This window comes from Brassica rapa, chromosome A09 (assembly GCF_000309985.2).
Source record: "Brassica rapa cultivar Chiifu-401-42 chromosome A09, CAAS_Brap_v3.01, whole genome shotgun sequence".
Classification (NCBI taxonomy): domain Eukaryota; kingdom Viridiplantae; phylum Streptophyta; class Magnoliopsida; order Brassicales; family Brassicaceae; genus Brassica; species Brassica rapa.
This window is the reverse complement of record NC_024803.2, coordinates 5,245,104-5,273,011: the sequence shown is the minus strand read 5'-3', so window position 1 is coordinate 5,273,011 and position 27,908 is coordinate 5,245,104. Positions and strand designations below refer to the sequence as shown.

General features: G+C 38.4%; 3 protein-coding genes across 4 annotated transcripts; all 3 read left to right on the top strand.

Moving 5' to 3' along the window:
• The first annotated feature begins 957 nt into the window (after positions 1-957).
• Positions 958-13,107, top strand: LOC103837732 (transcription factor HEC1). 2 transcript variants are annotated; one of them, XM_033280203.1, is made up of 2 exons: positions 958-6,087; positions 9,826-12,154. In XM_033280203.1, exon 1 carries the CDS (start codon positions 1,004-1,006, stop codon positions 4,658-4,660), a length of 3,657 nt encoding a protein of 1,218 aa, XP_033136094.1. In that variant the 5' UTR covers positions 958-1,003; the 3' UTR covers positions 4,661-6,087; positions 9,826-12,154. The 2 variants fall into 2 exon arrangements, with proteins under 2 accessions (XP_033136094.1, XP_009112355.1); XM_009114107.2 differs by having other exon boundaries at positions 4,668-6,087; positions 9,826-13,107.
• Positions 6,324-7,434, top strand: LOC117128227. Its single transcript, XM_033280208.1, has 2 exons — positions 6,324-6,498; positions 6,710-7,434. The coding sequence occupies exons 1-2, from the start codon at positions 6,442-6,444 to the stop codon at positions 7,409-7,411; spliced, it is 759 nt and encodes a 252-aa protein (XP_033136099.1). The 5' UTR covers positions 6,324-6,441; the 3' UTR covers positions 7,412-7,434.
• Positions 13,108-13,677: 570 nt separating the features above from the next.
• Positions 13,678-14,450, top strand: LOC103837733 (protein RALF-like 34). The gene has a single exon (XM_009114108.3). The coding sequence runs from the start codon at positions 13,824-13,826 to the stop codon at positions 14,205-14,207; it is 384 nt and encodes a 127-aa protein (XP_009112356.1). The 5' UTR covers positions 13,678-13,823; the 3' UTR covers positions 14,208-14,450.
• Positions 14,451-27,908: the final 13,458 nt, after the last annotated feature.

Below are 27,908 nucleotides of genomic sequence, written 5' to 3'. Positions count from 1 at the left end.
GGCTCATGTTCGTGGTGTTCCCTTCGACTTGTATACCCAGGAAGGACTTAGTCTTGTGGCTAGTCTAATTGGGTTCCCTGTAGAAGCAGATGAATTCACCATTAAAATGGTTAGTCTTGAAGTTGCTCACTTAAAAGTTAGAGCTGATTGCACGAAGCCAATGCCATCCATTGTTGAACTCATTCGAGATAGTGGAGATGTTATTCAAGTCTCGGTGGAGTATCCTTGGCTTCCTCCTACTTGTGCTTGCTGTAAACATCTTGGCCACACGGAAGCTAGATGCCCAAATGCCAAATGGGCTCCTGCTAAAGGCAATTCTAATCAGGGAAAGACCCACAAAGCTACTTATCAAGAGAAAGGCAAAGGTCTAGCGAATAAAGGTAATGTACCTGCTAATAACCAGCCGAAGCCTCCTAAAGTCCAGGTCCCACCTATGGCTTCTAAAGTTCAGAACTCACCCTTGGCTTCTGAGTTCCCCTCATCTATTCTTGAAAAGGACAGTAGGAAGTCTTCTCTTCAGAGTAGCACCGTTAACAATTCAGCAGCCAAGGCTACAGGTGCTGATTTGTTGCTAGAACCCGAGGTTGAGGTCTCAACTGCTGCTCTTCCTGTGCCTGGATCGGGATCTTCTTTGTCTTTTACTGTTCTCAAGGCTTCTTCTGGGGATTCAGAAAAATCAATAATTTTGGCGAGCAAAGACTTAGTTTCTTCTGATGGTTTTCAATCAGTGAGATCTCCTGCCCATCAGAAATCCATTTTCCAAGCAGTGTTAAATTCCTCAAAGAAAAGAAAGTCGACAAACCTCTCTTCGCGGGGATCCTTGTCACCCCCTATCTCTGTTAATCCTTTTGCCTGCCTTGCTGATCAGCTTGCGCTGGTGGATCCTTCGGTTGCTACTGCCCAGTCTACTACTCTTGTTGTTTTTGGCTCACTTGATGAGCAGTCTAGTACCCCTGCAACGGGCTCTTCCCTGATAGAAGGGAAGATCATCCTTTAAATATCTATGTCGATAAATATATCTTTTTGGAACGTCAGAGGAATTAATGGCAAAGATAAGCACCCGGATTTTTTGAACTGGCGTAATGTAAATAAAGTATCTTTTGGAGCTATTTTGGAATCCCATGTTAAGGAATCAAACCTGAGTATTGTGATGAATGCCATCTGCCCCGGATGGTCCTTTGCTTCTAACCATTCTGAAGATGAAGACGGGCGCATTATCATTTTCTGGAAACACCCTCTTCAAGTCTCAGTTCTTCTTAAAACAAGACAATCGTTAACCTGCTTTGTCCATTGTCCTGGTTCCCCTCCCTTCACAGTTACAGCAGTCTATGCTGCTAATACTTCAGATGAGAGACAGCAATTATGGAAGGACCTGAGAGATACTCAAACTACTTGCTCCCTGCACCAATCTTCTTGGATCATTGGAGGAGATTTTAATGAAATTATCCACTGCGCTGAACACTCTTCTGTCTCTTTTACTCAAACCACTCCGCAAATGATTGAGTTTAAGGAGTGCCTTGATGATATAGAGGTTAAAGATCTGAGATATCATGGTCCCTGCTTCACTTGGTCCAACAAGCAACCTGAAGATCCGATTGCTAAAAAGCTAGACAGAATTATGGTCAATGAGCATTGGATTCAGGACTTCCCCCTGTGTCAGGCTGCTTACTTAGCTCCATTAATTTCAGACCATTCTCCTGGTCTTGTTAATCTCAATTGTGTTCTTCCCTCTGCTGGTTCTAAAGCTTTCAAGTTCTTCAACTACTTGGTTACCCACCCGGATTTCCAAGAAACTGTTACTTCAGGCTGGGAATTCACCTCATCTGATTCCTGGAATCTTTCTTCTCTTAGCAAGAAGCAGAAACAGTTGAAAAAATACCTCAAATCTCTCAACAAAGACAACTTCTCGGACATTCAAAAAAGAGTCAGTGAGGCAACGCTTCAGCTGGAGAATTTGCAACTTCATTCTCTCATGCACCCTTCTGAATCTGCTTTTTTGGCTGAAAGAACCTGCACGGACAAAGTGGCTTTCTTAAAAACAATTGAGGAGTCTTTTTTCCATCAGAAGTCAAGGATAAAGTGGCTAAAATTAGGAGATCAAAACTCAGCGTTTTTTCATAAAGTGGCTACTGCAAGGAATTTCTATAATGCAATTCATACCCTAATGGATCACAACGGGGTAGTCGCTTCAACGCCTGAATCAGTGGGAATCCTAGCAGTAAATCATTTTCGTTCTATATTGGGGCCGCCTTTAGCTCCTGTCACGCCTAATCTTCTGGCATATGTCCAGCAATTCACTGTCTTCTCTTGTACTGAAGATCAGAAATTATCCTTGAGCAAGATCCCTGCAGCAGATGAGGTAATGAGAACTTTGTTCAAGCTAAACCCTAATAAAAGCCCGGGACCAGATGGGTTGACATCTAGATTCTATAGTGCGGCATGGCTACTTGTTGGAGCAGAGGTCACAACTTCTATTATAAAGTTTTTCGAACTTCAGGATTTGCCTACGGCCACAAACTCAACTATCCTCACCTTGCTGCCTAAATTCCCAGGTGCAACAGAGATTAAGGACTATCGCCCTATATCTTGTTGTAATACTCTCTATAAGGTGATTTCGAAAATCCTAGTGGGCAAATTAAAACCGCTTTTATCATCCATCATCCTCCCGAACCAGTCAGCATTTATCAAAGGGCGCCAGTTACTTGAAAACTGTTTGCTTGCTTCAGAGATTGTTAGTGGAGATCACAAGAATAAAGGGCACAAAAGGCTTACAATAAAGGTAGATATTGCAAAAGCCTTTGACTCTGTGAAATGGGACTTCATCCTTTCTTGCCTGGAATCTCTGAATCTGCCTACAATCTTCTTAAATTGGGTAAAAGAATGCTTAAGCACAACTGCCTTCTCAGTGGGAATCAATGGATCTTTGCATGGTTATTTTAGAGGGACCCGTGGACTAAGGCAGGGAGACCCGTTAAGCCCATACCTGTTTGGTCTGGCCATGAACGTGCTATCCAACATGCTTAATACAGCAGCTTCTGATGGTATTATTGGCTATCATCCAAGATGTAAGGACTCAGCCCTTACTCATCTATGCTTTGCAGATGACCTTCTGATATTCTCTGATGGATCTCCTTCATCTGTACAAGGCATCCTCCGTGTTCTCTCAGATTTCCAATTTTTGTCTGGTCTTGCAATAAGCCCACAAAAATCATGTTTCTTTCCAGCGGCCCTCTCAACTTCTGAAGTGGACTTGATCAGTTCCTCTTCAGGCATTCCTCAAGGCTCTCTACCAGTAAGGTATCTTGGGCTCCCCCTTAATACGAAGAAACTTTCTCTGCTGAACTGCGAACCTCTTCTCCAGAAAATAAAGTCAAAGATCAATTCTTGGACCACAAAGTATCTTTCATTCGCTGGAAGGCTTCAGCTTCTCAGTTCTACAATCTCAGGAATTATAAACTTCTGGTGCAACGCGTTTATCCTTCCCTCTCAATGTATCAAAAAGATCAATTCAATGTGTGCTGCCTTCTTGTGGAAAGGGTCAGTTGAAGGGAGATACACGGCAAGAGTGGCGTGGGAAAAGGTTTGTCTACCTAAGGATGAAGGTGGCTTGGGTCTCAAAAACTTGTGTGTCTGGAATAAAGCTTGTTCCTTAAAACTTCTGTGGATGTTATTCTTCCAAACAGAATCGGTGTGGGTCGCCTGGATTCACCAAAACGTTATTAAGGATTCTGATTTCTGGCTACTTAAAGAGAAGCAATCGCACACTTGGATATTCAAGAAAATCCTAAGGCTAAGACACTTGGCAGTTCGTTGGTTGAAAATTTTACCTGGTAATGGTAGGGAATGCAGATTTTGGACTTCTCCTTGGTCACCATTTGGCCAACTGATCAACTTTGTGGGACAATCAGGTCCTCGCTCTACTGGTATTCCAATTTCATCTTCTCTAGCGTCCTTGTGGAGCAATGACTCGTGGACTCTTGCTCCAGCAAGATCTGACAGGATGGAAGAAGTGCTCACCTATCTCACATCAATCTCCTTATCAGATCGCCCAGATACTATGATTTGGAATACTTCGACAACAAGATCGAATCAAAGCAGGTGTTTCTCTGCAAATCAAGTATACAACCTTATCAGGGAATCCAATCCATCTGTAGCTTGGAAGAATGTTGTATGGCTCAAAAGAGGGATTCCGAAATTCAAAACCCTTACTTGGTTATTTGTCTTGGATCGTTGTCCAACAAGGAACAGACTGTTAGCTTGGGGTCTCCAAACTGACGCAGGTTGCCTCCTCTGTAATAGATACCAAGAATCCAGAGACCACTTATTCTTCGATTGTGAGTACTCTTACGCTATTTGGGGCTCCTTGGCAACAAGGCTTAACTTCAGCCTTCAATCCAATAGCTGGAATGATTCGCTTCAGGCTCTAATCGACTTCACAGGAGACTCTACCCTCCGTTATCTCATTATTTTGGCTTGGCAAGCTTCAATTTATGAAATATGGAAAGAGAGAAACAACAGACTTCATCGGAATATTTTCAGGTCTCCTTCCTCTCTTGTATCTTCAATAAACGCTACTGTCAAAAACAGGATATCATCCTTCCGAGATGACAATGGAGTTTTCTCTAGCCAAACCATGCAGAGATGGCTGTCTACAAACTGATCAGTGCCACCTTCTCCTTTTTAAAAAGACAAATCAACCTTCGTCTTCTCAAAATTCTACGACTGCCATATCTCAGGCTGAGTTGATATTTCAGTTAAATGGGCTTGGCTTCATAGGAATCCTTACTACTCTTCAGTGGGCCTTTTGGATCATGAAACTCGGGCTTCTCACAATCGTTCAAACTGATTCCTAGCATGGGGTTTATGCTTCTACTAAAGTATTGTCTGTAACAAACTTTTGCCACATTTAATATAATCGCACCAAATTTTAGCAAAAAAAAAAAAAAACAACTGAACCGTAACAAATATATAACCAGAAATTATTACGTAGAATTATGTGTAGTGTAATTGTGTAAACATGGCTAATGTGTTTTTCATTTGCGACAATATTCATCATATATATTATAAGTTCAAGATCATCTTCATTTTGTAAATTTTAGATATAATGTAACCACTTTTCTTTTTTTATCATTGATATATTTTGTCTGCTTACCAAAAACCAAAAAAAATAATATGCATACGTAATCCAATTATATTTATGATCATGAGTATATGGATGCATATTAGTTATAACACATATGATCATTATCAAATCTATACACGAAAAGTAAGACATATTCATATATTCATATAAGAATAGATATATTATCTTTATCCCTTTTTGTTTTTCATATATATGTCATGTGAGGTGCACCGGCCAAAATAGAGACGAGTACATTTAACATAGCACAAAGAGACGTAGGTGCAAGGGAGTCAAAGAATGCACCAAAATACCAAAATCAACAAAAAAACACAAAATAGCGAAATGAATAACAAAACTATATAAAACGAAATTAAATGAAATTGGGATCCGCATTCCCACCACCTACCCATTTTAAAGCATAATATTATATAAAATCTCAAATCTTTATCAACCAACTTTTTTTTGCTTGTCCCCATTCTTTCCCCAAACTTTACTGCTTTTTTGGTGCAAATTACTTAAATAGGTACATCACATTTTCGTTTTAGGATGTTCCTAGTTCCTACCAGTCTTCAGTGTTCTAGATTTTGACTTTTGTTTGCATCTCGACACATTTTTTAAACTACCTCTAATCGTGTAAAATTTAGCTGGTTCCTACTAGTATATTGTTACCTTTACAATGCCGTTAATTCGACAATATTTCGAATATTTATTTGTTCCCGTCTTAATTTGTGCATCACGTTTCTGTTTCCATGTATTTGATATAAAATATGTATGATGTAACATGACCATATAAACAAAGAAGGGTGCATGAACTTTATCTTGTCACAGAGAACATGAGAATTCATCCGAAATTAAAAAAGAGAGATAGAGAAGAAGGAAAATGCATTGAAGAAAATATATTAAAAACAAAAAAAGAATCTCAAATTTTCAGTATTCCAAAGAGAAAACAAAAGAATGAAGAAAAGGTAAGACTAGGCCTGGGCATTAAAACCGTACCCGCGGAACCGAACCGGTACCGACCCGAAAAAACCGGTTCGGTCCGGTTTCGGTTATGTGAGAAAAACCGAATGGAGCTATTTCTTTGATACTCACGGGTAACGGGTCGGTTCGGATTAAAACCGGGATCCAATTGAGTATCCGACAATTACCTCGTGAATAGTATTCATCTTCATAACTCGACTTGGGTGTCGAGTTCAGGCACCGAAGAACGAAGCGTCTCTACTAGGCTAGTCTCTACTCTCTCTGTCGCCGTTTCTCCTAAGACCGAAGAGTCTCCTCCGCATGCTTGTCTCTAGGGTCGATCTTGATTTCTTATAAATATGGGCACTGAAGATTGCTTGAGTTCATACTCTCATCAATCGAAAACCTCCTCAAAGGTAAAGCAAACCCTAATTTTTTTTAAAAGCTTAATCGATTTGTAAACCTTAATTCAGATTTCTAAATCAATTTTTCAAATTCATATTTTTTCAATCGATTGTTCATATTTTTCAAATCGATTGTTATTTAGCAAAGTTCCTATTTTGATGAGATTGTTGTTAATAAGTTTAATAGATTGCTAAACCAAATCAATTTTATTTTTTGTCACAGATGGATTCTTCAGCATCAGTTAATCCAAAGAACAATGGGAAAGACAAGGTCTCTGATCATGAAGAAACACAAGACGAGCTTCTCACTCCTGACAACAGAGGAAAGAGGAAGGCTTTTGCGAATTCAAGTGGAGCTGCTTCTCAACCAACAAAGGAACCTAAGATTTTGACCCCAAGGTCTCGTGTCTGGGAGCACTACACTCGGACTCAAGAAAATCGAGACAGATGCTTCTGTCACCACTGCAAAAAGAGATTTACTTGTCCATCAAAGTCTGGTACTTCGAACCTGGGAAAGCATCTGACAACTTGCAAGCAGTATCTGGCATGGGAAGCGGCACGAAAGAAGAATCAGTCAGAAATTACCGATGATGGAGCAGTGAGGGATACAAAAGTTTCTGAAGCTCAATTCAGAGAGGCAACAAATGAGATGCTCGTGATAGGGGAAATGCCACTTTCATTTGTTGAAAGTGTGGCTTGGAAGCACTTCTGCAACAAAGTGATCGGTTTCAAGCCACACTCTAGGAGGACCGCAACAAGGGACATTGTTGAACTGTATGTCAGAAGGAAAGCGGCTTTGAAAGCTTGGTTCAAGGCTAATAAGCAACGAGTCTCTCTTACAACTGACATATGGGTTGCTCAAACAATAGGTACTGTTACTGGTTTATTAATTTTTTCAATATGTGAGCTTCTTCTACTTTACTAACTCGTTTTTGGATATGTAGGTGCGAGTTATATGGTAATCACCCTTCACTTTGTGGATGCTTCCTGGCAGCTAAAGAAGTTGATCATCGGTTTCAAGTACATCACTGACCACAAAGGTCAGACCATTGCAACTGTGCTTCTAGATTGTTTGGCTGAGTGGGGAATAGAAAAGATATTCTGCATCACGGTTGATAATGCAACTGCAAATACATCTGCGCTTAGGAAGTTTCAGAGTAGCTTCTCTTTAGTTTCAGATGAGGCGTTTGTTATGAATGGAGAGTTTATGCATATGAGATGCGCAGCACATATCATAAACTTGATCGTTAGAGATGGCTTGGCTGAAGTGGATAGCAATGTCGCTGCAATTCGTAATGCTGTTGGGTATGTTAGGTCTAGTACGACTAGATTAAGGTCATTTGAGCTTCGGGTTGATTCGGGAAAGATGACTAGGGGTAGTTTGCCACTGGATGTTAAAACTAGATGGAATTCTACTTACTTGATGCTGTCGAGAGCACTTGAGTTCAGGTTAGCCTTTGACAAGATGGAGGCAGAGGACAGGCTTTACAACGACTACTTCATGGAGTTTGACGGTGGAGCACCACGGGTTGGACCTCCTGCTACGGTTGACTGGCATGCGGTTGAGAGGCTAGTAAGGTTTCTGATTATCTTCTACAACTCGACATTGGTAGTGTCCGCAAGCACTTCTCTGAACTCGTACAAGTGCTATGGAGAGATTGTTACAATCCAGAAGAATCTGATGGGGTTGAGTAATTCTGTGGACTCGGAATTGAAGTCAAAGGCTGATGATATGCTTCAGAAGTTTGAGAAGTATTGGGATGGTATGAAGAACATCAATAAGATGTTGATTGTAGCAACAGTATTTGATCCTAGGAAGAAGATGCAGTTTGCAAAAATGTGTTTTGAGAAGCTCTATGGGAAAGAGAGTTCAGATGCTAAGGAGATGTATCAGTCTCTGGTTGATGTTTTGCGCTTCATGTTTAAGGAGTACAGTGCGAGGTTTGACAGAGGTGAAGCAGTTCAAGCGTCTCAAACCACTCCAGCTGCATCTTTTGGTAGCCAAGAAGCCTCTTTCGAAAGAATCAATTTGCTCAACGACGAGATGGGGTATGAAAGGATGGATTTCATGTATGAGGAGTTAGTTGGAGAAATAGAAGATCGAGAATCTAAGGATGAGTTGGATACTTATCTAAGGGAGAGTGTTGTCAATCCGAGAACCATGGTTGGAGTTGAGTATGATGTTTTGTCTTGGTGGAAGTTCAATGCCGCAAAGTTCCCGGTTCTTGCAGAAATTGCAAAAGATGTACTTGCAATGCAAGTCTCATCAGTTGCTTCTGAGAGTGCTTTTAGCACTTCTGGTCGTATCATTGATTCATACAGGAGCTGTCTCACTCATTACATGGTTGAAGTATTGATGTGCTCAGAGCAATGGCTGAAGGCAGACATTCGATGTGGTGATGCAAGGCTGGTGACTATGGAACAGATTCTCAGTGACTTTGAATATGAAGACAAGCTTAAGAGAGGTAGTTTCTCTTCCATGATCTTATATGTTTTTTTTATCAGTTTACTAACTACATTTATTTATGTCAGAGTATGATAATCTGAGCTTGCAAGAAGACTAAGAAAGTGCATACTGTGTGGTTTATGTGTCTTCGGTTTCAAGGTAAACTCATCTTAAGATAGTTTTTCACTTTCTGGTTTGAATTTTGAAGTTGATCATTGCTTATATTAGTTTCTCTTCCTTTGTTGAAGGATAATTTCGGAGTGTGGTGAAGTTGTTTCTGGTCAAGTTTGGATGGTGAAGTTTTTTCTGCTGAAGTTTGGATGGTGAAGGCTTTTGTTTTTCCTAGGTTCGGTCTGAGTCTGAGACATTAGTTCTCTGTGTTTCTTTGTTTGTTTTGTGTCATTGTTGAACACAATTTTTCTCTGATGTTGTTGTTCTCAATTTATATTTTCGGAAACGGAATGTTGTTTGTTTTTCAACTCTTAAACTCGGCTTTATATTAACATGTTTACTCATGTGCTTCATTTTAAACTCATCTTTTCATTTTCAACTCATATTAGTTACTTGTGAGTTTAGACTTTATGCACAATAGATTTGATCAATTATGCACAACTCATTTTCAAATCATATAACTTTGGATATTCGGATAAAAAACAAACAGGTTTGGTTACTTTGGATCTATATATCCGGATCCGATCCGTGTATAATGGGTAACCGGTAATTTTCGGATTTTTTTTCAAATATCCATACCCACCCGGAACCGAGAGGATCCGACTCGAACCCGACCCGAGTTTTTAGAATATCCGAATGGGACATTTTTTCAAAATCCGAATAGCCCGATACCCGAATTACCCGACCCGAACCCGAAAGGGTATCCGAATGCCCAGGCCTAGGTAAGACGATAGAAATGTGTCAGAAGAATACAGTGCACTTGCCCAAGAAGATATTATAAGAAAATGTCTATATAAATCTAATCTCAAAGGATATAGTAATGATCAGAGACTCTATGTGGTGATGTTGGGACCTTTGTGGGATATCTCACGTGGGACAATCTTTCTTTTTCCTTTTCTTTTTAGATCAATAACCAAACAACAATGTATTTTCTATGGAATTAACGTGTTAAATGTCTACAAGATTGTGTGAAAATAATTGGATTGATTTAAATTAATCATTAATATAAATTGGGCTGTTAGTGGAGCAAGGAGCATAAATGATGCTTGGGACATGAACACGATTGTATTGATACCTTGCCTTGGGAGGCAAACTATCTCAGTTTTCGTATCGTACCAAACTGTTTTAAATAAACAAATAAGATATTTTATTTGTTTCCAATATTAAAATATGTTGTTGTAATTTACTTAGTTAGTGCCCATCCTAAAACTATGCGATGGATATGTGCTTCGATGAACTTAATTAGAGTTGTCGGTATTATAAGACAATGGTGCACTTGGAACAGTGAAATATTCAAATTGTCCACAATTCTCTCTTTCTATCCAGTTGCAACTGGAATGCTATTTCATGTTTCATCTAGAATCAGCCATTTGTGAAAATTCCATTACAATTTTACCAATTAAATGAAGGGAAAAATAATATACATATTAAGATTATACGGTTGATAAATAAATTTATACTATAGAAGATAAAACTTATGAAAGGAAAAAAATAAATATGACTTTTTCTATTTTGCCATTGCAGACAGGACCGGTTCTGGGCAAAGCCTAACGAAACATTGGTTTTAGGCCCTAAAAAGTTTGGAAAAAATTACATAGAAAAAAAATCTCTAAAAAAATTTTAGGTTTCCAAATTTACCAAAAAAAATTTTTTAGCTGAATTTTTTTAAAAACCGCCTACAATCTCCTAAATCTCAGAATCGACCCTGATTGCAGATCGGTATTATTTATATTCCTCCTCTTTGTTGGGAATGATATCGGTTCCTCAGATGAGGCAGATGATGATTCTTATTTTTTTCAATTTCATCATAAATTAAATTATTTGGTTAATAAGCATTAAAAACAAAGACTTGACAAATTTCATACAAACTGAAAAGCATGCCAGAGAGGAAAGTGGGTGGCGGTAGGCAACAAACTAAATAAAATAGGCGTTTATGAAACAAAAGAAAGGGTAAAATTAAATAAATAAAAAGATTCAAATTGTCCTCTGATCGGTTTCGAGAACCGTGCCTTGCGTTAAGGCTCGATGTCAATTGCGATCCGATTAATCATGATCCATTATGTAGTAACTACACTACTTGTTATACATATAATTAATGAAATGGAGTACTATATTATCATGTGTTACAAAAAAAAACTATATTATCATGTTAATCATTTTCGTTGTAATTAACTAAGTATATATACAAAGGGCACCCAGATGAATGTGTGAATATATATTTAACCAGAAAAATATAAGATAGTGCTTCCTGGATTCTGACCTATCTCCCGTGGATGTGGGGGGTAACAATGGTGGAAAATGGAATCCCCGTCTGTTGTACTGGTTAGAGCTGTTCATGCACCTTGTTAGTTTGTAGCGTAACTAGACCCAGTCGATGTTAGATACGTACCTAGTTGGCTAGTTGTAATCACTCCCCATGGAAGCTAAGTTACGCAACAATTCCCGTTATAGTAACTCGGTAACTCCTACATGTACTTTATGTACACACGTTTTTCCTTAAGCTTCTCTTACCAATGATTAATGGAGGAGACTCATTTGAAGTTTTTTAAGCATGATTTGACACTTTCTGGATAAAATATGTCTTTTATATTTCTTATTTATGAAACATATTTTATTTTTTTAATTAAAATCTAAGAAACGTATCTAATACTACACTAAAAATTTCATCTTAAAAAACCCTATTGATCACTGATCATGGTCTTAGCTTATTTTTAGACAAAAAAAAATAGCTTATTTCGTATAAAATCATCATGGTTTCTTTTCGAACGTGTCCAAAAACTAATTAAGCATTAGTTTTATATATATTATATCATATATATATATATATATATATATATTGAGAGTTGAAAATATGAAAATGTCCATTAGATTTATTATATATATATATATATATATAAGATTTAAAAGAATGGGATGGGCCAGAAATTGCTATATAAATCCTCCCACTTCCTGTTGTAATAACATACTTGAGTTCTGATTGGGCAGTAGTACCATTGCCATTTCTCACACATACCATCTCTTTCTCTCGTCATCAATCATATAACAGAAAAAGAACCTAAATTTCATTTTTGTAAGCTTTACTCAGTTTCTCTCCATACCCATTTCAATTTTCAACAGCTTCTCCATCTCTCTTTCCATGGATTCTGACATAATGAACATGATGATGCAGCACATGGAGAATCTTCCTGAGTTCTGTAACACTAATCCCTCTCTCATCGACCACAACAACAACACCTACCCTTTTCTGTTCAACTCAAACCATAACCACTCTGACTCAATGACCCACGAACCCGGTTTCCGGTATGGTTCTGGTTTACACGCTAGCCCAGCTTACTCTGCCATTTTACACGACAAAAGACACAATATTAGCAACACCGATAACATGGCAGCGATGCGAGAGATGATCTTTCGAATAGCCATGATGCAACCGATACATATAGATCCTGAGGCGGTAAAGCCACCTAAGAGGAGGAACGTTAGGATCTCTAAAGATCCACAGAGTGTTGCTGCTCGGCACCGAAGGGAGAGGATAAGCGAGAGGATTCGGATTTTGCAACGGCTTGTTCCTGGTGGAACCAAGATGGATACAGCTTCTATGCTCGACGAGGCTATTCATTATGTGAAGTTTCTAAAGAAACAAGTGCAGTCGCTGGAGGAGCAAGCGGTGGTTAACGGCGGAGGAGTGGTTATGAAAGGGTGTGGATCAATGGGGACTACTCATCAGATGGTAGGCAAAGCACATATTCTTAGATGATGATGATTTTAAATTTTCGTATTATTATATTGATTCCGGGAGAAACAAATGACTAGATGGAGGGTGAAATTAATTTATAAAAAGTTGGAACTATGATAGTCTTTTTACTTTTATTTTCATGTTTAAGTGTGTGTGACGTTTTAATGTCTGGCTCTCCATGGTCTTGGAGTGAGTTGTAAATTAGGTAACTACTATCATCGTATCTTTGTAATGGAAGAACTGCATAAATAATAGATGTTTTCAGCTTTCAGCCTTGTGTGTGTGTGTGTTTTATTAATATGCTAAATATGTATTATGTATTCTTGATCTACTAGTGAAATCTAAATGTTCATTACAAGAATTGAGTTCTTGTCAAGCTAAAAAGAGAAACATTCCTTATCACTAAAGATCCTCAATGTTTCCTCTCTAATTAATTTCTATTTAGTTTGATAACATTAGCAAATAAATTGATTGATTGACAAGTGGATTGATCATGGTCTTTTCTCATTCTTGTGAGGATTACTATCTTTACAAGTGGTTTTCGTCAACACTATCTTTTACATGCAATATTTTTTTCTTTTTGGGACAAATTACATGCTATCAATATATGTTATTCTCTTTGTATTCAAAAATTTTAAAAAATGTCATTCTATTTTCAGAAAAATATTAGATTAGCTTGGAAAGTATTCAAAACAGTCTGAGCTATTGCAAAGCCCATTACACCGAGAATAGCTCACAATTGTAAATCATAAAGAAAGCCCAACCCATTAATCACTCAATAAATCAGAACAATGATCCAACGGTTCACAACTAATCTCACATCTCTTAACTAATTCTTCTACATCCATAAAACCCTCACGTGGCTCGAGGTCCATAAATGGCGCATTAATCAAAACCCAATCACCTCTTCGCATGTGACTTCCTAATTACTACTCTCTTCTATTACTATTAGTTTTCTGGTTCTTGGCTTTCGCCTCCAGCATCGCCATGGCAACAGCCCAATCTCTTACTCTCCTCATCACTCTCTCCCTTCTCTTCATTTCACTCCAGAGATCTGAATCTCTCCCCGAGAATCCATCCATGATTCTTCTAGGCGACGGATTCGACTGGCCGATCTCTCACGGCGACGCATTAGACATCGACGGAGGAGAAAGCTTTGAAGATGCGGAGGAGGAAGATGTCGCGGATCGACGGTCATTGTACTGGAAGAGGAGGAGATACTACATCTCTTACGGCGCATTGTCGGCGAACAGAGTCCCGTGTCCTCCCAGATCTGGAAGATCGTACTACACTCACAACTGCTTCAGAGCTAGAGGTCAGGTGCATCCTTACAGTCGAGGCTGCTCCTCCATCACTCGATGCCGGAGATAGAAGAAACCACGGGGGCATTTTCGTAATTTTCAAATCACAGACTCTGTTTGTAGTTCCCGTTCGATTTCGATGTGTTGTGTAGTAAACCGTGATTAGTTACGTTTGTTTAAATTAATTATGGCCCGCGGTATTATTATTCGAGTGATATCTATATGTATTCAACTTTGTGGTAATTGTTATTTATTTTGTCGGTGGTTTTAAATTGTTATGTTTCTGCTGTTTATGAACTTAATCCGGGAAATCCCTTTATTATTAAAGGTGGAGCATTATTAGAGACTAATCTTAAGCTCATGTGTTAATAACAAGAATGCCATTTTTTAGGTGGCAAGACCATATTCACTCTCACTCTCTCTAATTAATTATCCTCTCTTTACTAGACTTATTACATTTTTGGTCATTATTCATTAATTGTAACTTAACATAATGTTATACTCATATTTACATAACATGATTGTTAGTGTGTATGCAATGTGATCTCTAACTTTGTTTACACTCAATTTGTTTTATTGGTCCAAACAAAACCAATGCATCATGGTTTAGTTGCATTACAAACCACGATTTTGTTTAATCGACGTAATTTTATTTATATTCTTTAAAATGATATTTTATAAGCACAAAATCTATTCGACAATTTTAATAATAAAAAAAATCATTTTTCCTGAAGAACAATTTACAAAAGTTAGCCAATGGAACAAAAATGGTTTTCTTTAGAAATGAAAAATGTGTTTTCTATGAAATTTGAATCATAAATTCTACTTTTACTTTAATATTAGAAAACCATATCTGTTAATAAGATTTTTTTAAACTTATTATATAATGTTTAGAAACGAAAATATGTTTTCTATGATATTAGAATCACACATATGGTTTTTTACTTTAATATTGAAAATATCATATTTGTTAAGAAGATTTTACTTAAACCACATCTTTAGACGCGAAAATGTGTTTTCTATGATATTTGAATCACAAAATCTATTTTTTACTTTAGTATTGAAAAAACCATATATGTTAAGAGAATTTTATTCAAATTAATATATTTTGCTCAGAAGATTTTATTTAAACTTAATATATAATATTTACACTGTTAAATATGAAATACTGAAGAATACATCTTCAAAAGTTATAAAGAGGAGGACCCCATATATAATGTGTATGAATCAAAGCAAATTTTAAAATTCATATAGTTCTCATGGTCCAAGATTTGTTTTATGCAGGTAATTTTAAGCTGTCCAGTGTACATCGGGTGTTTAAATTACGCTAGATACATTTTTCCTAAAATGGTATACAATACAATGCACTTCATAATAATGTCATTTCCTCTTGAACCCTATCAAGAATGCCTTTCAAGCGCTCTGCAATTATAGCATTTATTCCCGCTCTCTGAACATTTCAAAAATAGATTATACATTGTCAATTAGCATTATTTGTGTGTAAATGAATGATCTTCATTTTTTTTTGAAACACAAGGAATGATCTTCATAATATTCAAAATTAGGAATGATGACACATATTCCTGTTTTAAACATACTCATTAATGTAATTGATTTTGGTAATAGAAAATTACTGTCGAATTAGGAATGTTTTGAGCTAAATATAACACTAATTCCTATTTTAAACATACTCATTAATATTATACGATTTTTAATGAAAAATTACAGTCAAACCCGAATCATACATTCATTTATTCATCGACATTGATTGAGTTTTAATTTATTTGCGTTGACCAATATATGTAATTGTTTTTATTATAGACTAATAGTCCATCGAATCCGACGTGAATTTGAATTACGAACATGCTTATGGTATTCATGACGGACCTTCTCAATACATCCTCACCATATTATTTTTTTATATTTTGTTTTTTTCATATATTATTACTCTATTGCTTATCCTATGTTTTATTTTATATTTATAATTTATTTATGAAAACAATAATTATATTGCCACTATCGCCAATGTTTTGTTTAACTTTACTTCATAATTTATTTTATATAAGCTTTTTTTACTCCTAGAAATTCACTTCCAGGACATATACTTCAAAGTAACAAAACAAATACACAAGTTTAAAAAAACAAATTGAAACTTAATTTATATAGTCATACACAATTTCGTGAAATCTTTTACCATATAAAATATAATATTTCTTTCTATGATTTTTATTTTTCTAATATCTATATATTTAAAGTGATAAACTATAAGTCTCTTAACTCCGCGCAGGGCGCGGATTATCACCTAGTCACATGGTATTTGGTTATATACTACGTTGCACGGAAGCTTCATCGGACGTCCGCTTCCCGCTTCGGAACCGGAATCGGAATCAGAACCTTGTGGAAGCTTACGGAATCTCGCTTCCTGATATTAGGAGTTTTCAAGGCTCCTAAGACAAATGTTGTAGTATAAAAGATTGTCGAACCAGTTCTGAGGGATATCAAAGCACTGAGAATGCAAGTACTCACTTAATCTAAGTGCAACCAATGATTTAGATGGGTTTTAAGCTATGACTAAAACTAAAAAGCAATAACAGAATGATACTTTCTTGACTAAGGGAAAAGAGAATTCATGGGCATAGGGATTAGACCTTGGGTGATCAAGTATCAAACTAAGGATGGCAAATGATCAATCAAACTATCAACCTTAAGCCTAGACACAATTCTAAGCAAGCTCTATGTCTAGATGAATGCTCATTTGCTAACACATCTCAAACATCAAATGTCTTTGGTTGAATAATATGAAAGCAATCATTACTAACAAGTCTATTAGCTATCTTAGCACCTTTAACAACAAATGTCTTTGGCAAAGTATACTAAAAGCCTAGGAGAGTTGTCTCGGGCATTTCATCGAACACCTTTCGGGTGAGAAATGCCTAAGGATCAACAACTGAGTGGCCAACTCAGAAGATGCATTATGATTACTCTACTAGCAAGGAAATATGAATGATCTACACTAAAACATCCTAGCTCTAACCTAATCACCCTTAATCTCCCTAACCCATGAATTCCAAAGGTGATTACTCACTAATCTCCATGATTCCTCTTAAACCCATATTGGATTTCAGATTAATCATGTAAAGAAATAGATAAGAAATCAACACAAGAACATAACAATCAAAATCCAAGAGATGAACTTCTCAAGAGAGTTTTTGTGTATTTCTCAATAGATCAAAAGATAAAAGATAATCTGCCTCTGGTGGCTTACAAAGTATTAAAACATAGGTTTTTTAGAAGTGCAAAACGTGCCTTCAAATTGCAAAAAGGTCCCCGAAAAATTATAATTTTCGGCAGCAAAATAACGCGGAGCGACTTGCAGGTGTCGCTCCAGCAAGTCGCTCCAGAGCCACTTTTAGTGTCTCCGACGGCACAAACGCGAGCGACCTTGGTGTGTCACTCCAGCAGGTCGCTCTGAACATCGGGAGCGACTTCAGCACGTCGCTCTGGAAGGTCGCTCCAGGGTCAAATATGTGTGTCTCCGGATGTGAAAACGCGAGCGACTTCGTGCAGTCGCTCTGGATGAGTCGCTCCGGGATGTGGTGCACAGCGACCTCATGTAGTCGCTCCGAGAAGTCGCTCCAGGCAGTGCTCGTCCAAAGACCACTCTAATCACCTCCTTTGAGCTCCAAATGCACCCAAATGTCTCCAGAAACTCCATGTGGTACTCAAATACCTGATAGAGACATATGTATGCAAAATGCAACCTAAACATGTCTAAATCCTAATCTATATGATGAAAATGTTTATGAATGAATGGATAAAACAATGTAAATATGCAAGATATCAACTCCCCCAAACTTGTTCTTTTACTTGTCCACAAGTGAACTTTCTAGAACTCATAGGGAGAGAGGTTGAAGGTGGGAGCACATAGCCAAAAGAAACACAACTAGCACACTCTCTTATTACACTCTAGCTTCTCTAGGCCTATCTTAACTCTTTTCGTTCTTACGCTCATCATCAAGCATCCACACATTCAAATCAACCAACTCTCACATTCATTAAGCACAAAACATCAGGTGAATTCTTGCAAATGGTCAGTTGGTCCAAGTCATTTGGTTGGGTAAGGGAAGGCTTTTATTCAAGTGATTCAAGAGGTTCAAAACATATGATCTTTAAGGTGGTTTACTCTCGAAACAAGTAGCCTTGACATTGCACATAATATATCTAAGAAAGGGATCAACTCATGCATACAATGCTCAATCTCCATTGTTCTACCATTTTCCCAAACATACAATTACACAATCATTCCCAAATGTCAAACTCAACTCACATCTCTCACCAAAAGATCCTAAGAACTTTAACTCCTTCTCTTTGAAATCTACAAGGGATTTTTCACAACCTCAAAACATTTCTTAGCTCCTAACAACTTTGCTAGCCCCCTTTTTCTTTTTTTTTTTTTTTTTTTTTTCTTTTCTCTTTTTTTTTCGTTTTTCTTTTTCCCTTTTTTTTTTTTAGGCTGGGGGCCAAGACTTTTCAAAACTTGAGCTAGAGGCTTCTATACTGGTCCCAATAGAACAATTCACTTAAGCACAAAGAGTCTATTCTTTTCCTTTTTCATTTCTCCCAAATCATAATCACAACACTCACCCCCACCTATAGCTAGACAATAGAGTGCCCAATCTAGCAAGAATGAAGATCAAGCATTGTCGTTCCCGATACTCTCAACATTATGCACATGTAAGACTTTCCGAAAAAGGCCTCACTCATCAAACAATGAAAGCTTAAAAGGAGGAAAAGGTTTTGGGAGTGGTCTACCACTAGAGTTTGTCAAAAAAGATTGGTATAAAAGATGTGACAACTCAAGTGTGTATAGCCATGACTCAGTACACAAGGGACCATGAGCAAGAAGCATTAAGTTCGTTCAGTTCAAATAAGGTTGTAGTTGGTTTCAAAGACTGAGTTTCAGCAATCAACAAGTTTCAGGAAGAGTTTTCAAGGCTCGAAACATACAAGTCTTTTTGAGAGGTGCAAAAGCTACTCAGGTGCAACGTAGTGTTCTTTACAAGGCATTTAAAATCATTGCTCCCAATGCAAGTGAATGCAACCTATATGCTCTAGACTCTCCTAGAAATGCAAATGATGCAAACTAAATGATTGATTTTTTTTTTATATGCAAATAGGTATGCAATGCATGACTCAATGAAACAACATCAAAGCAAACATGATCAAATACTTGGTATGTGACACCCCCGATCGTAGATAACCGGAAATGACACGGTCAATGTTCCCTGATGGTCGACCCGAGGTTCTCGAAATAAATCCGATCACCTTAGACCAACAACCAAAGAACAGAGACACTCCTATCGGATATTACTCTAGGCTTTTCAACCCGATAAAGCAATATTCGATAGTTAGTTCGTCCCGGACAAGGACTAATATCATATGAGAACTCGTGATTTATAAACATCTTTTATACATTATTTATTTACTTTAAACATCTTACAAAGTGTTATAGTTTACCCTACGGCCTATCGCCCAACAACGTTTTAAGTAAATATACATCAAAAGGTACGTTGCAAGGACAACAAAATACTACCGCTGGTTGGCCGCTCCTTCCGTCCAAAAGAGTAAAGTGTCTCCCGCCTAAGGGTTACCTGCACACACGAATGAGTCATGAGCAACTAGTTTACTCAGTGAATCTAGAATCACAACACAATCAATAACAATCAAGCAATTATCAAATGCATATACATGATCATGCAAGTACTAGTACTATACTTTAATATCGATCATCATTGTGAATTCTTATTTTAAACATCACTTCCACAACACCCGCCCGTTACCATACTCATATAATACAATATATATACTAGACCCGAGAAACCACTAAGGCTAACCGAGACTAGTGAGTTAGCATCACCATCATTGTCGAATGTCCGATATGAACAATCCGACACTGCATCGTCATGCAGTACACGGTCTCCAGGGAGCTACCCCATCATCGTGTCTTCATGACCTTGTTCCATTCGCAGGACCAAGTCACGGTAATGCGGGGGCTTTAGGGATAGTGAATATAACAAGACTTCACATGATTTTACTTCCATAATCATTCCAAAATTAATTCATAATTAATCCTTAATTAATCATAATTAACTCTTAATTAATCCTAGATTAATCCTTAATTAATCTCATATTAATTTTTAATTAATCCAAGATTAGTACTTAATTAATCATGATTACTCCTTAATTAATCTCAGATTAATTCTCAATTAAAAAAAGATTAATTCTTAATTAAACTAAGATTAATCCTTAATCAAAACCATGATTATTTCATAGTTAAGATTAGTACTTGAGAACAAGTACTAAGATTAGGATTAACCTCACTTTAACACTATTCTTTAAGTGTAAGTGTTTACCATGAGTAAACACAACATCATTCTTAAATATTCAGACATTTTACTAACTTAATCAAGGACTCATTCATGATCTATCTCAACATCTATCTAGACTCACCTAAAGAACAGTCTTGAAACTGGCTTGGACAATACTTGAGTTCCTCTTGAACAAAGCTGAATGGACCTGAGAATGGACAAGGTTCTGATCGGTTACTATGGTTAACTCAACAACTCATCTGACTCACTTGATTGTGGCTTACCAAGAGACTGAATGGATAGGATGGGACTAGCAAAGCTCCACACCTTAGCTGATCAAAACAGGGTAAGGTTGGGTTAAGAACATCAACAATCCGACAGTTCGGTTCAAGCTAAACAACTTAAATCAAATCAGTTCAAGCTCGGTTTCTTTCATACCAGATCAGATCAGTTCAGTTCTATTCAGTTAACAACAGTTCAAGACAAGATCAGACTGAGTTTAGTTTCGTTTCTCCAATCAATCCATAACAGCTTAGCAAACTGTTTTAGGAGATGGATTCAAACCGAAACTAAACAAGAACTGAACTGTATCATAACTTATACAACTGATCCGACCAAGATCTAAGGTAGCCATGAACTGTTCTGATCAGATACTGACTGAGGCTAGGAGACCAAAGCTTACCAAGATGAACTAAAGGACTAGTTGGCCTCAGCTGATCCTCTTCTCCATGGTAAGCTTGCAGCTGAACTGATCAAAGAGAAAGATCAAGGCCTGATCATGATCTGAACTGAACTAGGTCTAGGTTTTTATTTTAAAATCTCACCTTCTGATCTTTCTCAAAGCAACAGACTGGTCTAGGGTTGAAGATTAGATCACCAAGAATTGTTTCTTGATTTATTTTCCTAATTTTCTCACTGATTTTTCTGTTCTTCTTTCTCTCTTTCTCTCTGAAATTCTCTAGGTTTTTCTGTAGGTTTCAGAACGTGGGAAGCAGCTGGAGGAGGGTTAAATACAAGCTGTGGTTGCTTCACCTGAGGGTTTAGCTCATAACAAAGCTTGGCTGAGAGCAGACAGCTGGCAACCTGTTTCATCATCTACACCATACTGTCCTTTCCCTCCCATGAAGTAGTTTCCAGCCAATCATAAATAATTAAAGGAGGAAGCAAGCACACAGGCAGCTTGTGATTGTCATGTGCCATTTACTGAAGAAGCTAAGCAAGCAGGCAGGTGCAAGTCATGTGATTAAAGACTGAGCAAGCAGGCTGGTGGAAGACATGAGTCTGGTCCAAAATTACTTGTAGCAGTTGGTTGATAATTTCCAATAATTTTTAACTAAATATTCCTTGTCTTTGGCTCTCGTCTTGTTCTCGGAAAATCTCTTCCAGTTTAATAAAAATTCGACCAAAATATTTAAGACTCGACCAAACTATCAAGTGAAGGTCTTTCGACCACAAGACTGTCCCGTCGAGAAATTAATCTACCGGGTCGATTTTTATTTTTATTAATCATGGTCGAACCAACTAAAAACTGGTTGAGCGGGATTTTTCTCTACCAAAAATTTATTGGCTTGTGAGGGTTATTACACTCTTCCCCCCTTAAAAGAATTCGTCCCCGAATTCTCAAAATACAAGTGTACACCCTTTACTGGACGACTGGGGTATCTGAGAAGAGTTCTAGGTAATCAGCTCGGAACTTATCTTCATCCTTCCATGTTATAACAACTCTCTGTCACTTTTCCCAAAATACTTAAACTTGCGAAATTTCCCTATTCTTCTATTTATTGAAACGATGTTCGCCTATTCGCAAAGGACCTTCAGGATAGGTGAGGTTAGGTTGCAAGTTCTCTGGTCGCTGCGGCTCGACCATATTCGGATCTGATATATGCTTACGCAGCATCGATACATGAATTACTGGATGCATAAGCATATCGGGTGGAAGTTCTAGTCTATAGGCTACTTCTCCAACTCTAGCGACAATTCGGTATGGTGCCTTTGCTATTGCAGCGGATCCGGGTTCTAAGGTTATACTAAAGGGGTTACTCCTAGACGGCGGCAATCCCTGTAATGCCTTAAACACGTCCTCATATTCTCTGACTACTGGTATTTCTTCCATGTTCTGCTCTTTCTCGTCTTCTACTGGTCCAGCAACTAAGGTCACTAAGTATACTTCTTCACCCTTCTCCAAAAGGCTTTCAATTCTCAATGCTGACACTAATGACGCTCCAACACTTGGTACTATGCCATGGTAAGCTAAAGGGGATTGGGTATCTCTCTCGAAAACAATCTTCCCTCGACCACAATCAAGGTGAGCTCGGTAACTTGACAGCCAATCCATCCCTAAGATTACCTCGTACCTCTCTAATGGGAGAACTAACAAATCAACCGGAAAAACCATATCTTGGATAATGATTGGAACTCTTAGAATACAGCCTTCAGTTTCAAGAACTTGATCTCCGGGAATTAGAACGGGAATGGATAAATTCTCCTTAGTGAATTCTCCATCGAATCATGATGCTACTTCGGGAGCTACAAAACTATGTGTTGCTCCCGAATCGAAAAGGATGTGGGCGGATATTCCACCCACAAGCAAAGTCGCTGACAATAATTGACTTTCCCATCAATTAATTACTCAACAACTTTTATACTATTTTTTTTTTATCACCAATTTACCAATCATTTAAAATTATGCAACACTCAATTGGTTAGGAAAACAAACCTGAAAGCGGACCCTGAGGTGGTCCGGATGGTCCTGGTAACTCTAAAGCGTAAGCCCTACCAGCAGTGGCTTGACGCTTTGCAGGAGGTAAGGGTAAAGGTGGGTTAACTGGTACAACGGGTTGAGCACTCGAAACAACAGGCTGAGCGAGATGAGTGTGTGGACATGATGTCGCGTAATGTCCTCTCTCTCCACACGTGAAACAAGTAATGTGAGATGGTACAGCCGTTTGGAACTGTACCACGTTCGGACAATCTCGCCTAACATGGCCCAGCTGGCCACAAGTGAAACAAGTCGGGGTTCTATGTCTAGGACCTCCAGAATGACCTCCCTGAAAAGCTCTACCTCCTCGTCCTCGAGACATAGGAGAATGTGGCTGAGGCTGAATTTGAACTGATGGACGTCTAGGTTGTGCAGAATGGCTAGAAGAAGCTCTCTCAGCAGCAATGGCCTCCTCCACGTTCACAGCACGCTCAACAAGATCAGCAAGCCTATGAAACTCTACTGCCTCAAGTCTGCTCCTGATATATGGGTTAAGTCCTCGAAGGAACTTACGGATAATCATCATCTCATCCTCCCGACCATAGTGGACATACTTCCTGAGACGGGTGAACTCTGCCTCATACTTCCTAACAGATAATCCTCCCTGAACTAGCTCCATGAATTTAATCTCCAATCGATCACGGGCTTCCGGTGGGAAGTACTTTCGAACGAACGCTGTACGGAAGTCAGCCCAACTCAGATTGAAGTCTCCAAAGTTCCCCTCTACGCATAACCACCAACTGATGGCGTCCTTCTCCAGATAGTAAACAGCCACGTCCTTCTTGAATTCTACCGGACAACGGGTTGCAGCAAAGTTCTGCTCGAGATTGTGCAGCCATGCATCAGCTTCAAAGGGATCAGTACTTCCCTGGTAACGCTTCGTCCCCAAGTTCTTCATAATCATGACTATCTTCAGAAAGTCCTGATGAGAAGTGGTAGGTACTGGAGCTGGCTGAGTACGCTGTGCTTCACGCTGTGCATTCAATGCTTGATGTTGCAAATTCACCATCTCAGCCATCAGTTCTAGAAGTGCTATTATAGCTGGATCAGTTGGCGCTGGTTGAGGTTGTGCTGCCGGAATAGGTGCGGCAGGGGCCGGTGGAATATGAGCGGCAGGAGATGCAGGAGCTGCGTAATGATCTCCGTGCACTGGACTATCGTGTACCACATCCACCTCGATGTCCATAAAATACGGGTCTGGAGACAATGGCATGTGCACCGGTGTCTGATTATATGACCCTTCAGACGGGTCAGTCTCAAAGCTAGATCCCGAAGGTGTAGCATCAAAGCTAGCAGTCGGAAGTGGTGTCGGAGTAGATGGCGGCGAAGAGTCTGAAGATGATGAAATCGAAATTGGGAGGTTTGGACCTCCACGGCGTCCAAAGAGTGCTCTTCTCGGTGGCATCTGCAACGAAAGATCATGGTAAGTTTCTACCCAGGTCTATCTATTTCTAAAAGAAGGAACAAACCAGCATATCCTAATTATCCTTGCGACACATTTTCGACTCGAAAATTATTTGAAACAAGTCCCATTCAAGCATCGTATAACCATGCTCTGATACCACCTTTGTGACACCCCCGATCGTAGATAACCGGAAATGACACGGTCAATGTTCCCTGATGGTCGACCCGAGGTTCTCGAAATAAATCCGATCACCTTAGACCAACAACCAAAGAACAGAGACACTCCTATCGGATATTACTCTAGGCTTTTCAACCCGATAAAGCAATATTCGATAGTTAGTTCGTCCCGGACAAGGACTAATATCATATGAGAACTCGTGATTTATAAACATCTTTTATACATTATTTATTTACTTTAAACATCTTACAAAGTGTTATAGTTTACCCTACGGCCTATCGCCCAACAACGTTTTAAGTAAATATACATCAAAAGGTACGTTGCAAGGACAACAAAATACTACCGCTGGTTGGCCGCTCCTTCCGTCCAAAAGAGTAAAGTGTCTCCCGCCTAAGGGTTACCTGCACACACGAATGAGTCATGAGCAACTAGTTTACTCAGTGAATCTAGAATCACAACACAATCAATAACAATCAAGCAATTATCAAATGCATATACATGATCATGCAAGTACTAGTACTATACTTTAATATCGATCATCATTGTGAATTCTTATTTTAAACATCACTTCCACAACACCCGCCCGTTACCATACTCATATAATACAATATATATACTAGACCCGAGAAACCACTAAGGCTAACCGAGACTAGTGAGTTAGCATCACCATCATTGTCGAATGTCCGATATGAACAATCCGACACTGCATCGTCATGCAGTACACGGTCTCCAGGGAGCTACCCCATCATCGTGTCTTCATGACCTTGTTCCATTCGCAGGACCAAGTCACGGTAATGCGGGGGCTTTAGGGATAGTGAATATAACAAGACTTCACATGATTTTACTTCCATAATCATTCCAAAATTAATTCATAATTAATCCTTAATTAATCATAATTAACTCTTAATTAATCCTAGATTAATCCTTAATTAATCTCATATTAATTTTTAATTAATCCAAGATTAGTACTTAATTAATCATGATTACTCCTTAATTAATCTCAGATTAATTCTCAATTAAAAAAAGATTAATTCTTAATTAAACTAAGATTAATCCTTAATCAAAACCATGATTATTTCATAGTTAAGATTAGTACTTGAGAACAAGTACTAAGATTAGGATTAACCTCACTTTAACACTATTCTTTAAGTGTAAGTGTTTACCATGAGTAAACACAACATCATTCTTAAATATTCAGACATTTTACTAACTTAATCAAGGACTCATTCATGATCTATCTCAACATCTATCTAGACTCACCTAAAGAACAGTCTTGAAACTGGCTTGGACAATACTTGAGTTCCTCTTGAACAAAGCTGAATGGACCTGAGAATGGACAAGGTTCTGATCGGTTACTATGGTTAACTCAACAACTCATCTGACTCACTTGATTGTGGCTTACCAAGAGACTGAATGGATAGGATGGGACTAGCAAAGCTCCACACCTTAGCTGATCAAAACAGGGTAAGGTTGGGTTAAGAACATCAACAATCCGACAGTTCGGTTCAAGCTAAACAACTTAAATCAAATCAGTTCAAGCTCGGTTTCTTTCATACCAGATCAGATCAGTTCAGTTCTATTCAGTTAACAACAGTTCAAGACAAGATCAGACTGAGTTTAGTTTCGTTTCTCCAATCAATCCATAACAGCTTAGCAAACTGTTTTAGGAGATGGATTCAAACCGAAACTAAACAAGAACTGAACTGTATCATAACTTATACAACTGATCCGACCAAGATCTAAGGTAGCCATGAACTGTTCTGATCAGATACTGACTGAGGCTAGGAGACCAAAGCTTACCAAGATGAACTAAAGGACTAGTTGGCCTCAGCTGATCCTCTTCTCCATGGTAAGCTTGCAGCTGAACTGATCAAAGAGAAAGATCAAGGCCTGATCATGATCTGAACTGAACTAGGTCTAGGTTTTTATTTTAAAATCTCACCTTCTGATCTTTCTCAAAGCAACAGACTGGTCTAGGGTTGAAGATTAGATCACCAAGAATTGTTTCTTGATTTATTTTCCTAATTTTCTCACTGATTTTTCTGTTCTTCTTTCTCTCTTTCTCTCTGAAATTCTCTAGGTTTTTCTGTAGGTTTCAGAACGTGGGAAGCAGCTGGAGGAGGGTTAAATACAAGCTGTGGTTGCTTCACCTGAGGGTTTAGCTCATAACAAAGCTTGGCTGAGAGCAGACAGCTGGCAACCTGTTTCATCATCTACACCATACTGTCCTTTCCCTCCCATGAAGTAGTTTCCAGCCAATCATAAATAATTAAAGGAGGAAGCAAGCACACAGGCAGCTTGTGATTGTCATGTGCCATTTACTGAAGAAGCTAAGCAAGCAGGCAGGTGCAAGTCATGTGATTAAAGACTGAGCAAGCAGGCTGGTGGAAGACATGAGTCTGGTCCAAAATTACTTGTAGCAGTTGGTTGATAATTTCCAATAATTTTTAACTAAATATTCCTTGTCTTTGGCTCTCGTCTTGTTCTCGGAAAATCTCTTCCAGTTTAATAAAAATTCGACCAAAATATTTAAGACTCGACCAAACTATCAAGTGAAGGTCTTTCGACCACAAGACTGTCCCGTCGAGAAATTAATCTACCGGGTCGATTTTTATTTTTATTAATCATGGTCGAACCAACTAAAAACTGGTTGAGCGGGATTTTTCTCTACCAAAAATTTATTGGCTTGTGAGGGTTATTACATGGTACCTCCCCCAAACTTGAGTTACACAGTCTCTGTGTTGTCAAGTAGAGAGAGATACCGAAAAGAAGACTAATATGCAAAAATAAAATGGTATATACAGGGGAGTGTGGTGGGTTACCTTCTATGGGGAATGAGTAGAGGGAGATGATCCCTCCTCGTCGTCCTCAGGTGGTAACTCTTCAAGGTGCTCATCAGCAGGAGTGTCCATCTCTTCAATGTAGAAGGCTTGCCCGAACACAGTTGGTTTCCTCATTTTCCTTTTGATGTCAAAGTGGAGGATGTTCTCTTTACCCAAATGGAGATCAATCGTGCCTTCCTTCACATTAACAATAGCTCCTGCTGTAGCTAAGAATGGTCTT

Excerpts from the sequence above, each read along its gene's own strand:
- LOC103837732 (XM_033280203.1), top strand. The coding sequence starts at position 1,004 with ATGTCGATAAATATATCTTTTTGGAACGTCAGAGGAATTAATGGCAAA.
- LOC117128227 (XM_033280208.1), top strand. The coding sequence starts at position 6,442 with ATGGGCACTGAAGATTGCTTGAGTTCATACTCTCATCAATCGAAAACC. Across the intron at positions 6,499-6,709 it reads AATCGAAAACCTCCTCAAAG|ATGGATTCTTCAGCATCAGT; the intron begins GTAAAGCAAACC and ends TTTTTGTCACAG.
- LOC103837733 (XM_009114108.3), top strand. The coding sequence starts at position 13,824 with ATGGCAACAGCCCAATCTCTTACTCTCCTCATCACTCTCTCCCTTCTC.